The 13,843-nt window shown below is 40.4% G+C and overlaps 1 protein-coding gene across 2 annotated transcripts in view; it reads right to left on the bottom strand.

The window, feature by feature from the left end:
- The window catches only part of LOC140714312 (glycophorin-C-like), a 160,772-nt gene that overhangs the window by 128,891 nt on the left and 18,038 nt on the right, over nucleotides 1-13,843 (bottom strand). For both annotated transcript variants that reach the window (XM_073025458.1, XM_073025449.1), the window contains exon 2: nucleotides 10,350-10,463. In XM_073025458.1, coding sequence (XP_072881559.1) covers nucleotides 10,350-10,368 — 19 coding nt within the window. In that variant the 5' untranslated portion in view covers nucleotides 10,369-10,463. The remainder of the gene's footprint in view (nucleotides 1-10,349; nucleotides 10,464-13,843) is intronic.

The following is a 13,843-nucleotide window of genomic DNA, read 5'->3' as shown; positions in this document are numbered from 1 at the left end:
TCTTTGTTCCCCCCACCCCCATAGCTACTATTGTTTTTTTCCTGTAATTACCTGCAAGAAAATGAATCTCAAGGTATTTTATGACAACATAAATAGATTTACTTTGAACTATCCACAATAAAAAATTATCTACAAGATAATAACCAAGGTATTATCAAACTGTCAAATTTTCTTCATTACAACAATAATCACACCTCAAAAGTCTTTGATTGACCACAAAAGTACTTGGGGGTTATAAGAGGGACTATAAGACTTTGTAGCTATTAGTGAAACATGGTTGCAGGAAGGGTGTGATTGGCAACTAAATATTCCTGGATTTAGTTGCTTCAGGTGTGATAGAGTAGGAGGGGCCAGAGGAGGAGGTGTTGCATTGCTTGTCCGAGAAAATCTTATGGCGGTGCTTTGGAAGGATAGATTACAGAGCTCCTCTAGGGAGGCTATTTGGGTGGAATTGAGGAATGGGAAAGGTGTAGTAACACTGATAGGAGTGTATTATAGGCCACCTAATGGGGAGCGCGAGTTGGAAGAGCAAATGTGTAAGGAGATAGCAGATATTTGTAGTAAACACAAGGTGGTGATTGTGGGAGATTTTAATTTTCCACACATAGATTGGGAAGCTCATTCTGTAAAAGGGCTGGATGGTTTAGAGTTTGTGAAATGTGTGCAGGATAGCTTTTTGCAACAATACATAGAAGTACCGACTAGAGATGGGGCAGTGTTGGATCTCCTGTTAGGGAATGCGATAGGTCAGCTGACAGATGTATGTGTTGGGGAGCACTTCGGGTCCAGTGATCACAATAGCATTAGCTTCAATATAATTATGGAGAAGGACAGGACTGGACCTAGAGTTGAGATTTTTGATTGGAGAAAGGCTAACTTTGAGGAGATGCGCAGGGATTTAGAGAGAGTGGAATGGGTCAAGTTGTTTTATGGGAAGGATGTAATAGAGAAATGGAGGTCATTTAAGGGTGAAATTATGAGGGTACAGAATCTTTATGTTCCTGTTCGGTTGAAAGGAAAGGTTAAAGGTTTGAAAGCGCCATGGTTTTCAAGGGATATTAGAAACTTGGTTCGAAAAAAGAGGGATGTCTACAATAGATATAGGCAGCATGGAGTAAAGGAATTGCTCGAGGAATATAAAGAATGTAAAAGGAAACTTAAGAGATTAGAAAAGCTAAAAGAAGTTACGAGTTTGGTTTGGCAAATAAGGTGGAAGTAAATCCGAAAGGCTTCTACAGTTATATTAAAAGCAAGAGGATAGTGAGGGATAAAATTGGTCCCTTAGAGAATCAGGGTGGTCAGCTATGTGTGGAGCCGAGGGAGATGGGAGAGATTTTGAACGATTTCTTCTCTTCGGTATTCACTAAGGAGAAGGATATTGAATGGTGTAAGGTGTGGGAAACAAGTAAGGAAGTTATGGAACCTATGACAATTAAAGAGGTGGAAGTACTGGCGCTTTTAAGAAATTTAAAAGTGGATAAATCTCCGGGTCCTGACCGGATATTCCCCAGGACCTTGAGGGAAGTTTGTGTAGAGATAGCAGGAGCTCTGACGGAGATCTTTCAGATGTCATTAGAAACAGGGATTATGCCGGAGGATTGGCGTATTGCTCATGTGGTTCCATTGTTTAAAAAGGGTTCTAGAAGTAAGCCTGGCAATTATAGACCTGTCAGTTTGACATCAGTGGTGGGTAAATTAATGGAAAGTATTCTTAGAGATAGTATTTATAATTATCTGGATAGACAGGATCTGATTAGGAGTAGCCAGCATGGATTTGTGCGTGGAAGGTCATGTTTGACAAACCTTATTGAATTTTTTGAAGTAGTTACGAGGAATGTTGACGAGGGTAAGGCAGTGGATGTAGTCTATATGGACTTCAGCAAGGCCTTTGACAAAGTTCCACATGGAAGGTTAGTTAAGAAGGTTCAGTCGTTAGGTATTAATGCTGGAGTAATAAAATGGATCCAACAGTGGCTAGATGGGAGATGCCAGAGAGTAGTGGTGGATAATTGTTTATCGGGATGGAGGCCGGTGACTAGCGGGGTGCCTCAGGGATCTGTTTTGGGCCCAATGTTGTTTGTAATATACATAAATGATCTGGATGATGGGGTGGTAAATTGGATTAGTAAGTATGCTGATGATACTAAGGTAGGAGGTGTTGTGGATAATGAGGTGGGTTTTCAAAGCTTGCAGGGAGATTTATGCCGGTTAGAAGAATGGGCTGAACGTTGGCAGATGGAGTTTAATGCTGAGAAGTGTGAGGTTCTACATTTTGGCAGGAATAATCCAAATAGAACATACAGGGTAAATGGTAGGGCATTGAGGAATGCAGTGGAACAGAGAGATCTAGGAATAACAGTGCATAGTTCCCTGAAGGTGGAGTCTCATGTAGATAGGGTGGTGAAGAAGGCTTTTGGAACGCTGGCCTTTATAAATCAGAGCATTGAGTACAGAAGTTGGGATGTAATGTTAAAATTGTACAAGGCATTGGTAAGGCCAAATTTGGAATATTGTGTACAGTTCTGGTCACCGAATTATAGGAAAGATATCAATAAATTAGAGAGTGCAGAGACGATTTACTAGGATGTTACCTGGGTTTCAGCACTTAAGTTACAGAGAAAGGTTGAACAAGATAGGTCTCTATTCATTGGAGCGTAGAAGGTTGAGGGGGGATTTGATCAAGGTATTTAAAATGTTGAGAGGGATAGATAGAGTTGACGTGAATAGGCTGTTTCCATTGAGAGTAGGGGAGATTCAAACGAGAGGACATGATTTGAGAGTTAGGGGGCAAAAGTTTAAGGGAAACACGAGGGGGTATTTCTTTACTCAGAGAGTGATAGCTGTGTGGAATGAGCTTCCTGTAGAAGTAGTAGAGGCCAGTTCAGTTGTGTCATTTAAGGTAAAATTGGATAGGTATATGGATAGGAAAGGAGTGGAGGGTTATGGGCTGAGTGCGGGTAGGTGGGACTAGGTGAGATTAAGAGTTCGGCACGGACTAGGAGGGCCGGAATGGCCTGTTTCCGTGCTGTGATTGTTATATGGTTATATGGTTATAAAACCTGCATGTCGATCTGTGGTCAGAGCTTAGCTCAAGATTTTAATAGACTATGGGATATTCATCGGCAGATGACCTCAAGATGGAAGAGGTGTTGGTGGGTCAAAAGAAAATAAGGGATCTCATGAGAGAAACACAAACCTGTTGCAGAAATGAGGAGAAAAGGGAAAAGTAGTGTAAAGTTTATAAGTTGATTTCAAAGAATTTCCTAAGGTAGGTGGCGTTGTGGATAACGAAGTAGGTTTTCAAAGTTTACAAAGAGATTTAGGACAGTTAGAAGAGTGGGCTGAACGATGGCAGATGGAATTTAATGCTGATAAGTGTGAGGTGCTACGTTTTGGTAGGAATAATCCAAATAGGACATACACGGTAAATGGTAGGGCATTGAAGAATGCAGTTGAACAGAGTGATCTAGGAATAATGGTGCATAGTTCTACATGAATCTCATGTGGATAGGGTAGTGAAGAAAGCTTTTGGTATGCTGGCCTTTATAAATCACAGCATTGAGTATAGGAGTTGGGGTGTAATGTTAAAATTGTACAAGGCATTGGCAAGGCCAAATTTGGAGTATTGTGTACAGTTCAGGTCACCGAATTATAGGAAAGATATCAACAAAATAGAGAGAGTACAGAGGAGATTTACTAGAATGTTACCTGGATTTCAGAACCTAAGTTACAGGGAAAGGTTGAACAAGTTAGGTCTTTATTCTTTGGAGCGTAGAAGGTTGAGGGGGGACTTGATAGAGGTATTTAAAGTTATGAGGGGGATAGATAGAGTTGACGTGGATAGGCTTTTTCCATTGAGAGTAGGGGAGATTCAAACAAGAGGACATGAGTTGAGAGTTAGGGGGCAAAAGTTTAAGGGTAACATGAAGGGGAATTTCTTTATTCAGAGAGTGGTAGCTGTGTGGAATGAGCTTCCAGTAGAAGTGGTAGAGGGAGGTTCGGTATTGTCATTTAAAGTAAGATTGGATAGGTATATGGACAGAAAAGGAATGGAGGATTATGGGCTGAGTGCAGGTCAGTGGGACTAGGTGAGAGTAAGCATTCGGCACGGACTAGATGGGCCAAGATGGCCTGTTTCAGTGCTGTAATTGTTATATGGTTATATGGTTTATAACCCTGCTCCCCACCTCAGAGTGAGGATGGTTGATGGATGGAGGACAAGAAATAATCAAAAATAAACAGAACACTCATTGGGAGTGCAAGTAGCTTTGGAGCCACTGAAGCCAAGTAACAACAAAAAAGATGAAAGATTAGCTTTATTTGTCACATGTATCTCAAAGCATATAGTGTCATTTGATTCAAATCAATGAGCATTTTGCTGAGCTGCCTACTAGCTTTGCCATACTTCCAGAACTAATAACAACATGCCTACAACTCACTAACCTTACATACAACTTTGGAATATGGAGGAAACCTGAGCACCCAGAGGAAACCCACGTGGTCATGGACAGAATGTAAAGCTCCTTATAGCTGACGTAGAACAGGGTTGTGTGAACCGTTACATTGCTGTGCTGCCCAAGTATTTGAGAGAGTTTTTGTTGTCAGGGGTTAGAGACAAGGTCTTGAGTGAGAAGATTAAGGGCTAACGACTTTAGATGCAGATGTTGAAGAATGGAAGTGAGAGTCATGTTTATGATAGGATGGAAGGCTGGCATTGAGTGGGAGAATCAATAGACAATTTTGGAAAGGAAGCAGAGGGATGAACAATGCAAGTTCTTCAAATAAAGATACTTTAGAGCCAAAGTGTGACACCATATTAAATTTACTGAGGGGTATAAGTTAGGCCATGAAGAGAGGGTGAGACACTTACATCACCTGCAAGCTGAGTTTTAGTCAGATTGAAATTCAGTGTGATAATCAATAACATACCTTCTTGGATGGCAAGGCCCCAAGCATAAATGAATAGTTTTTCCTACAGAAAACAGACATAATGGGGAATGATACTCAATGGAGAAAGATATGGGAAGAACCTTGTTAAAAAGGGAGCACGGGGAGAAAGAGAGGAATATACTGCATTTGGAATCGTGGGCCGCTGTTCAATCAGACTTCCCAGCAAAGTCATGAACTGCAGTTTCAGATACTTGAAGCAGCATTTGGCAGAAATAGAGCGAGATTAGAATCACTATTTATGTGGTTGTTTACAAAACACAATTACATCCACTGGGAAAGGGAATGAGACTGATAAATTGACTTTGTGCTCATAATGCTGATCTTGACCTTTATTTTGACCATGTTAATAAATCTAAATGGACATCAGAATATTTCAGAACATAGTTAAACATTCTAACCTATTAGCACACCTAAAATAACGAAACAAAAGATTTTTATCCTTCGAGAGGGCCCTTTAGTAAATCCCAGGAAAATTTATATTTTTCCTTCAAAAAGAAACTGAATAATTCCACTGGTTTCTCTGCCACTATCAGACTGAAAAATATTGCCCTAAAGTACATGCTTCAGAACTTCCCAAAATCTGCTTTCAATTAGATTTTTACTGGCATAATCCCAGTATTTGGGTGGCGAGTATCCAAACTGGCTGCATCATAGCAATATCCAGGGATGGAGAGGTTTACATAAAATAGTGGACCTAGCCCATCACAGGCAAAGCCCTCTCCACCACTGAGCACATCTACAAGGAGTACTATTATAAGAAAGCAGCATCTATCATGCAGGACCCCCACCATCCAGGCTATTTGCTACTACCATCAGGTGGGAGATAAAGACCCCCACACCACTAGGTTCAGGAACCGGTGCGAATAACTTCAATCATCTCTAAACTAATTGCTCAACCTACAGACCCACTTTGTGGCTCTACAGCTCATTTTCTCAGCATTATGTACTTTTTTAAATTTATACAATTTGTCTTCTTTTGCATATTGGCTGTTTGTCAATCTTTATTAATATTTTTTCATAAATTCAATTGTATTTCTTTATTTCCCTGTAAATGCCTGCAAGAAAGTGAATCTCAAGGTAGTATGCGGTGACATTACATACTTTGATAATACATTTATTTTGATGTGACTTTCTTGCTTAGTCTAATTTGAACTGAGGTTAATCCTGTAGCACGTAGTAGGTTGGTTTGTACTAACACAGTGTGAGTGTTGTTGACATAGTACTTCCTCTACACCTCCCCTCCCCCTCACCATTCCAGTGTTCATGGTATAGAAATTATGCTTTTCAATATGCAAGTTCTTTAGCAGTTAAAATAGATTTGTTAACATATTTAACAAATATTTTAACACATTTGCTTCTTCATTAACTGCCAACAACTTTTGTTTGAAATATTAATGCAGTATATTTGGTTATTGGTGAAGGTTTTTGGAATTTTGCGGAGAAGTATTAAATAATAAACCAAGATAAACCAAGGTAGACTTGAGAAATCACCCATTTTTTCCTGTGCCTTCTACTCTACAGTCTGGCATGATTGCTCAAATATTTGTGTGCACCTGAGTCAACAAGTTTTGACATTTCATCTGAAACTAAATAGCTGGACAATATTTTCTCTGCATTACCTTCAAATCACAGATAATAATGTTCAGCACTGTTTAAACATGGTTGAATGGGTCATAGTGTTTTTGACAGTTATTGTATCAGAATACACATGATACAGAAATCAAAAAGTTTAACAATTAATTGCTGGTAAGAACTTCAAGTCAAAAGTAGAAAAGTACCAGCATCAAGTCTGCTGCTGTAGTGCGCATTATCTTCTCAATATACACATTATATGTACAGTATATTAATCTTAATGACACAAACTACTGCTCACAATATCCTACTAAATATACAGCTTCACTCTTATCCCATCTGAATTCAATACAGTGAGAAGCAAGACAAGAGGCAGATGACTAATTAATGCTGAAGGCATGCTTCGTGGCACATTACAAGAGCTTCTGTGATGAGCATTCCCAGCAGATTGAGATTTTAAATTAAAGCACCATTGCGCTGTTCCCAATTTTAGTCATCAAAGGCTCCAACAATTATATGGCTCAGTCTCAGTGACTTTGTTTGAAAGAAAATGAACAAGGACCTTGCTGCATGCTGACAAAACTTGAACGGAAGATCTTTCATCTGAAGTAAAAACTCCAGTTCTTTCCCTATAGATACTACCTGACCTGCTGATACTTTGCAACCTCATTGTTTTTGCAGGAACAAAGTTTGATTGCTCAGAAGAAACAGTTCTACAAATCATATATTATAATTACAATTAAAAACTTGGTAGAGCACTGAGATATGCAGTAGAACAAAAGGGACCTGGGAATACAGATTGATAATTCTTTGAAAATTGCATCACAGATGGATAGGGTCATAAAGAAAGCTTTCAGCATATTGGCCTTCATAAATTGGGGCATTCAATACAAGAGTTGAGAAATTATGCTGAAGTTGTACAGGACTTTGGCAAAGCCAAATTTGGAATGTGCGTGGCTCTTATCAGCCACCTACAGGAAAGATATCAGATTGAAAGAGTGCAAAGTAGTTTACAAAGATGTGGCCAGGTCTCGAGGACACGAGTTATGAGAAATGTTGAGCAGTTTAAGACTTTATTCCCTGGAGCACAAGAGAATGAGGGGAAATCATATAGAGGTGTACAAAATGCTAAGGCCTATAAATAGGATGAATGCTTACAAACTTTTTTCCCTTCAAGTCGATTGAAACTAGAACTGGAGGTCATAGGTTAAGGGTGAAACACAAAATATTTAAGAGGAATCTGAGGGAGATCTTCAGAGAGTAGGCAAGTGTGAAAGGAGTTGCCATCAGAAGTTACAGATACTAGATCAATCATAACAGTTAAGGGAAGTTTGGATAGGCATGTGGATGAAAGAGGTATGGAATGTGGGTGCAAGTAGATGGGACAAGGCAGAAAAATCAGGTTGGCATGGACTAGATGGGCCAGATGAATGATTTTTGCATTGCAGTGCTCTAGGTCTCTGTATCAAGTCATCATTATGCTTGAGCATTCCAGTTACATTTCCAGGTCCAGTTTCTTCAGCTTCTTTTTAACTATGCTATAAATTAATGCTTCCCTCATTATCAGACACCTTAAGTATGCAGATGATGAAAGGATGGCTTTGATGTATGGTATTTAAAAGGTACACCTTAGAACAGGATGAAAGGGAGATGAAGGGGACAACCTTAAGGCCCTGGTAGGAGGAAACCTGGCCACTAATAAAGGCTTCAGCATGGCCAAGAGACCAGAATTTGAGAAGTACAGATACTGGATAGTTTGGAGGGAAAAGGCCACAAACAGATTTGAACCACACCAGCCAAAACAGAGAGAGAAAAAAAAACAAATTCAATGATGGAATCTTAGAATCACATAACAGACAAAAAGGTCCTTTCAGCTTACACCATTATGTTGACCATAATAGCTATTTATGCTAATCCCATTTCCCCTTACTAGGCTTGCATCCCTCCACACCTTTCTTATCTACGTATTCATCCAAATGCTTTTTAAATGTTGTTATTGCATCTGCCTTCACCATGTCCTGCTCTGACAGTAAATTTCAGGCAACCACCACCCTCTCAGTAGGAAAACGCAACCTTCAGATCTACTCTAAATGTCTTCCATCTCACCTTAATGTCTTAAAGATCTCATGACACATCCCAATTACAAGGGATTCTGTAGATGCTGGAAATCTAAAGCAATGCATACGAAATGCTGGAGAACTCAGGCAGCATCTATGGAGGTGAATAAAGTGTTGCCAGTTCAGCTAAGACATAGAACATAGAATAGTACAGCACATTACAGGCCCTTCTGCCCACAATGTTGTGCCAACCCTCAAACCCTGCCTCACATATAACCCCCCCCCCACCTTAAATTCCTCCATATACCTGCCTAGTAGTCTCAAACTTCACTAATGTGTCTGCCTCCACCACTGACTCAGGCAGTGCATTCCACGCACCAACCACTCTGCGTGAAAAACCTTCCTCTAATATCCCCCTTGAACTTCCCTCCCCTTACCTTAAAGCTATGTCCTCTTGTACCGAGCAGTGGTGCCCTGGGGAAGAGGTGCTGGCTGTCCACTCTGTCTATTTCTCTTAATATCTTGTACACCTCTATCATGTCTCCTCTCATCCTCCTCCTATCCAAAGAGTAAAGCCCTAGCTCCCTTAATCTCTGATCATAATCCATACTCTCTAAACCAGGCAGGATCCTGGTAAATCTCCTCTGTACCCTTTCCAATGCTTCCACATCCTTCCTATACTGAGGCAACCAGAACTGGACACAGTACTCCAAGTGTGGCCTAACCAGAGTTTTATAGAGCTGCATCATTACATCACGTCTCTTAAACTCTATCCTTCGACTTATGAAAGCTAACACCCCATAAGCTTTCTTAACTATCCTATCTACCTGTGAGGCAACTTTCAGGGATCTGTTGACACGTACCCCCAGATCCCTCTGCTCCTCCACACTACCAAGTATCCTGCCATTTACTTTGTACTCTGCCTTGGAGTTTGTCCTTCCAAAGTGCACCGCTTCACACGTCTCCAGGTTGAACTCCATCTGCCACTTCTACATCCTATTAATGTCTCTCTGCAATCTTCGACAATCCTCTACACTATCCACAACAGCATCAACCTTTGTGTCATCTGCAAACTTGCCAACCCACCCATTTCATCATGATTGGAATGGAAGGGGGCAGAGGCCAGAATAAGATGGTGGAGGGAGAGGAAGGAGTTCAAGCTGGTAGATGATAGGCAGGAGGGTTGAGAGGGTATGAACATGGTTGGGGAGGGGGATTGAAGCTGGGAGATGATAGGTGGAAGAGGCAAAGAGCTGTAGAAAATAGAAACTAATAGGTGAGGACAATGGATCATGGAAGAAGAGGGAGGTGATGCTCAGGTGAGAAAAAAGGGTGTTGGTAACCAGAAAGATAAATGAATAAAGTAAATATTAATTCCTCCATAGATGTTGACTGAGTTCCTCCAGCACTGCGTCTGGGTTGTTCGTCACTCACCCTTTTCACCCACAACTCCCCTCAGGGGCAGGGTGCCAAAAACCAGAGATTTAAGATCAAAGATTTAAACAGGATATCAGGCGCAGCTTCCTCATGCAAAAGATGTCACCCATTTAGAATAAACTACCAGATATAATGGTTGATGCCAGCACATTAGCAACATTTACAAGCCATCTAGATAAACAAATGCATAGGAGTAGTTTAGACAGTCATGGGCCAAATGTGTCGGCCCATGGTATGGGACTAGCTCACTGGGCAGTACAGTCAGCTCTGGATGAGGTGGCTCAATGACGCCATGATTGAACCAAGTACCAAATTATTTCAAAGCAGCAATACCTGGGAAAGGGGTTGCCATTGTCCAACTCTAGCAGGTCACCATGGAGCAAAGTTCACGTAGCTTTGGCTTTCAGTCAGCTGACCAAATAAAAGTAGATGGATGAACGTCTCAGTCTAAAATACAAAATGGAAGAAAATTTCATGTCACTAATTTGTATTGAACAAGTGAGTTGGGGGTGGGGAGAAAAATTGACAATTTCTCTCTATGTACTTAAATTACATCAATGCCCATTCTAGAGACTAAAGCACATATTTCAGGCAGTCTTTGTTAGTGCTGAATTCTAACCCTCCAGTTCATTAAAGGGCTACACTGTCCAAAATGAATAGTCTGTGACAAGAATCTCACCTGACCATTCAGGGTTGTGCTTAATGATAGCATAATTTGCATAGAAGCAAGGGAAATCTTTTGGTACATCATATGTTCTTTGATTGATCTTAGAGTAGTTTAAAGGGTTAGCACAACAGGGCTGAAGGGCCTGGACTGAGCTGTACTGTTCTATGTGCTATTCCTCAACTAGCCTCACCAAACTGAGTATCTGGTTTCTCATTTGAGGCAGCAGTGAAGTCCAGTGATTACTTACTGGCAGCAACCAAAACAATGAATACAATTAAATACCTTCTTGCTAACACTTCCTTGCAAAGAAATTTATGGTAAACAATCACTGCAAGCAATGGAGAGGCGAGAAAAAGCAAAGCTGAATTGAGACTTGAAGTTGGCAGGTGTGAGGTGAAGTTGAGACAAGGTTGAGGCATATTTGAGGCAAAGGCGTTGTGAATGGACTGCAGCAAAGTAGGAGTGGTGGAATGGCAGATTTGAGGCCTGTCCACTAAACCATGAGCGAGGTATGATTGATCCGATTTGGGAAGGTTGGGTACAAGTTGAAACATGGTGGCAGAGCCCAGGCCCAGGGAGTATTGGTGTGACAGGACCTGGGACCTAGTACAAGGAATGACCCAATGCTTGGACGGTTTAAATGCTGGACCAGGTGGAGTAAAAAGGCAGGGTGGTGGGAAAAGAGGTGAGGGTTGGGCCAGTTCTGCTTGTTTACTTGGCTCTGAGTTTGAGGCTGTGGCCTGCTCCAGCTGCAATGGGGTTCATGTCTATGGTCTCATTTGTGTTCTGACTGCCATTTGCTTACTTATTGTTTGCATAATTTGTTTTATTTTCTCTCTGCACATAGTGTTTGATGGTCTTTCTTTTTTTAAAATATACGAGTTCTTTTGGTTTCTTTGTTTTGTGGCTGTGTGTATGCAGACGAATCTCAAGGTTGTATAACGTATACACACTTTGAACTTTGGTCTTAAAGTTTGTCTCTGTTTGGAAGGCAATTGACTGTGCTAATTAGTGGTGTTACTTAACAGAAAAATATCAAACACAATAAGAACACAAAAGAACACTCAGCCCTTCAAACCTGCCCTATGGCAATCAGTTAATTACCTTCAATGCATTCTGAAGCAAGTTGGACTGTGCTCCCTCAACATTACCTCTCCATGAGACAATTTTGCAGCTCTATAAAACTCAAGTTAGACCACACTTGGAATATTGTGTTCAATCCTGGTCACCTCAAATAGAAGGATGAGAAAGCTGAGGGTGTAATATCAGCCATGTATCTAGGCCATGCAGAGGAGAAAGGAGTAAGAAAAACACCTCAGTGGACAAGAAACTCAGCGCACATTAGCAATAGGAACCAAAAAGCAAATGTTCTTCAAAGCCAATGTAATGGACAGTGGTCCATTTGTAGAAGTTATGATAAGGCAAGGGTTAAAGACAACATCTAGGCAAAGATGACTGTGGTGGTGTGTCGTCAAACCCAGACAAAGGAGACTTTCGAACTGAGACTGCCAGAGACGATCTTACTTTTTGCTTAGAGATAGAGGAAAATGACTGTAGCAGTGTGTAATCAACTTCAAAGAACATTGCTTCCCTCTACACAGTAGAGGATGCCGGAGATAGCAGAGGTAAAAATAACAGAAGGACGTGAAACCCACCCAACAACTAAGGCACAATTGCTTTACTAACTTCGAAGTGTGGACTTGTAGTTTCTACTGACATTTACTATCTCTCGTGAATGGTGATTCAGGCATACGCAATTTACCAATGGTTCAATATCTGGAACTGATAAACCAATTCTGTATATATAAAAAAAAATAGCAGTTTTCTGCCCTGGCTTCAGAACAGTGTGGATGACATGTGCCATGCCATTCTCCTCGTGCACAAGGAAAATAAAAATGTTTGAGTTGTAAGAGTGTTCAGGACCCAGTCATCTTATTATCGGCTATGACACACAGTTTAAGTTGTTCAGGCACACTAATCCAAAATTAATTGGCATTGCTGAGAGTGCAGTACTTGTTGATCTGTTTACTTATTCCCTTTAATGGGAAATCCTACAATGTTGGTGGATTGTCTGTCACAGGTAAAGCCCTCTCCCAATATGAGCATACCTACACAAAGCGTTGTCACAGGAAAGAAGCATCCATCAACAAAAACCCCCACCACCCAGGTCATACTTGCATCTGTCATTGGGAAGGTGGTACAGGACCCTCAGTATTCACACCACCAGGTTCAGGAACAGTTATTACCCTTCAACCATCAAAGTCTTGAAATAAAGGGAATAGTTTCACTCAACTTCACTTGCACCACTATTGAAATGTTCTCACAATCAATGGACACACTTTCAAGGACTTTACATCTCATGTTTGACGTTTATTGTTTATTACATTTCTTTTTCTATTTGCACAGTTTGTTGTATTTTGCACCCTGGTGGTATGCCCAAGTTGGTATGGTCTTTCATTAATTCTGTTATGGTTATTAATCTATTATGATTAGTATGCCTGCAAGAAAATGAATCTCAGGATTGTATATAGTGACATATATGTACTCTAATAATAAATTTACTTTGAACTAACTAGCAATCAAACAAGTACATTTCAAGTGCAAAAGCAATGCAAGTTGTAAGTAGGGCTTAGTGCTCAAGATTTGCCCTCAAAAAGGACATTGATATTGGCTTTCCTATCCTTCCAGTTGTGGAAAAGAAAAGCCATTCAAAAATTGAGACTGGAACTCTGCCTAAAAAAGGCAGTGGAGGCAGAAACCCTCCACTAAAATACTTTAGTGAGTAGTTAAAGGGCCATAACCTGCAGTACCATGTACCAAGAACCAGGCAGTGGGATCAATCTACTATCCAACACTTGCCATTTTTAACAAGGACTAAACTGGCATTGTAGACCACAAATTCCTGTATGAACCAAAATACTTTGAAGGAAAAAGATACTCAATCAGCAATAAACCCTAAAATACTGCAACATCTTTGACAGTTACAAATATTTCTTTGCAGTTAAAGATCTGCACATCTCTTTGATAGAGTTTGACATGGAAGTTTTAAATGAGAATTTATTCATGGATAATGCATCTTTTATCAAGACTGAAAGAATTACCCAGCATGTAAAGTTGATTTAGTTGTGAATCTTTCATGTTTAAAACAACTGAATGGAAA

Source organism: Hemitrygon akajei, chromosome 2 (assembly GCF_048418815.1).
Source record: "Hemitrygon akajei chromosome 2, sHemAka1.3, whole genome shotgun sequence".
Taxonomy (NCBI): domain Eukaryota; kingdom Metazoa; phylum Chordata; class Chondrichthyes; order Myliobatiformes; family Dasyatidae; genus Hemitrygon; species Hemitrygon akajei.
The sequence above is the reverse complement of the archived record's forward strand: the minus strand, read 5'-3'. Positions and strand labels throughout refer to the sequence as shown.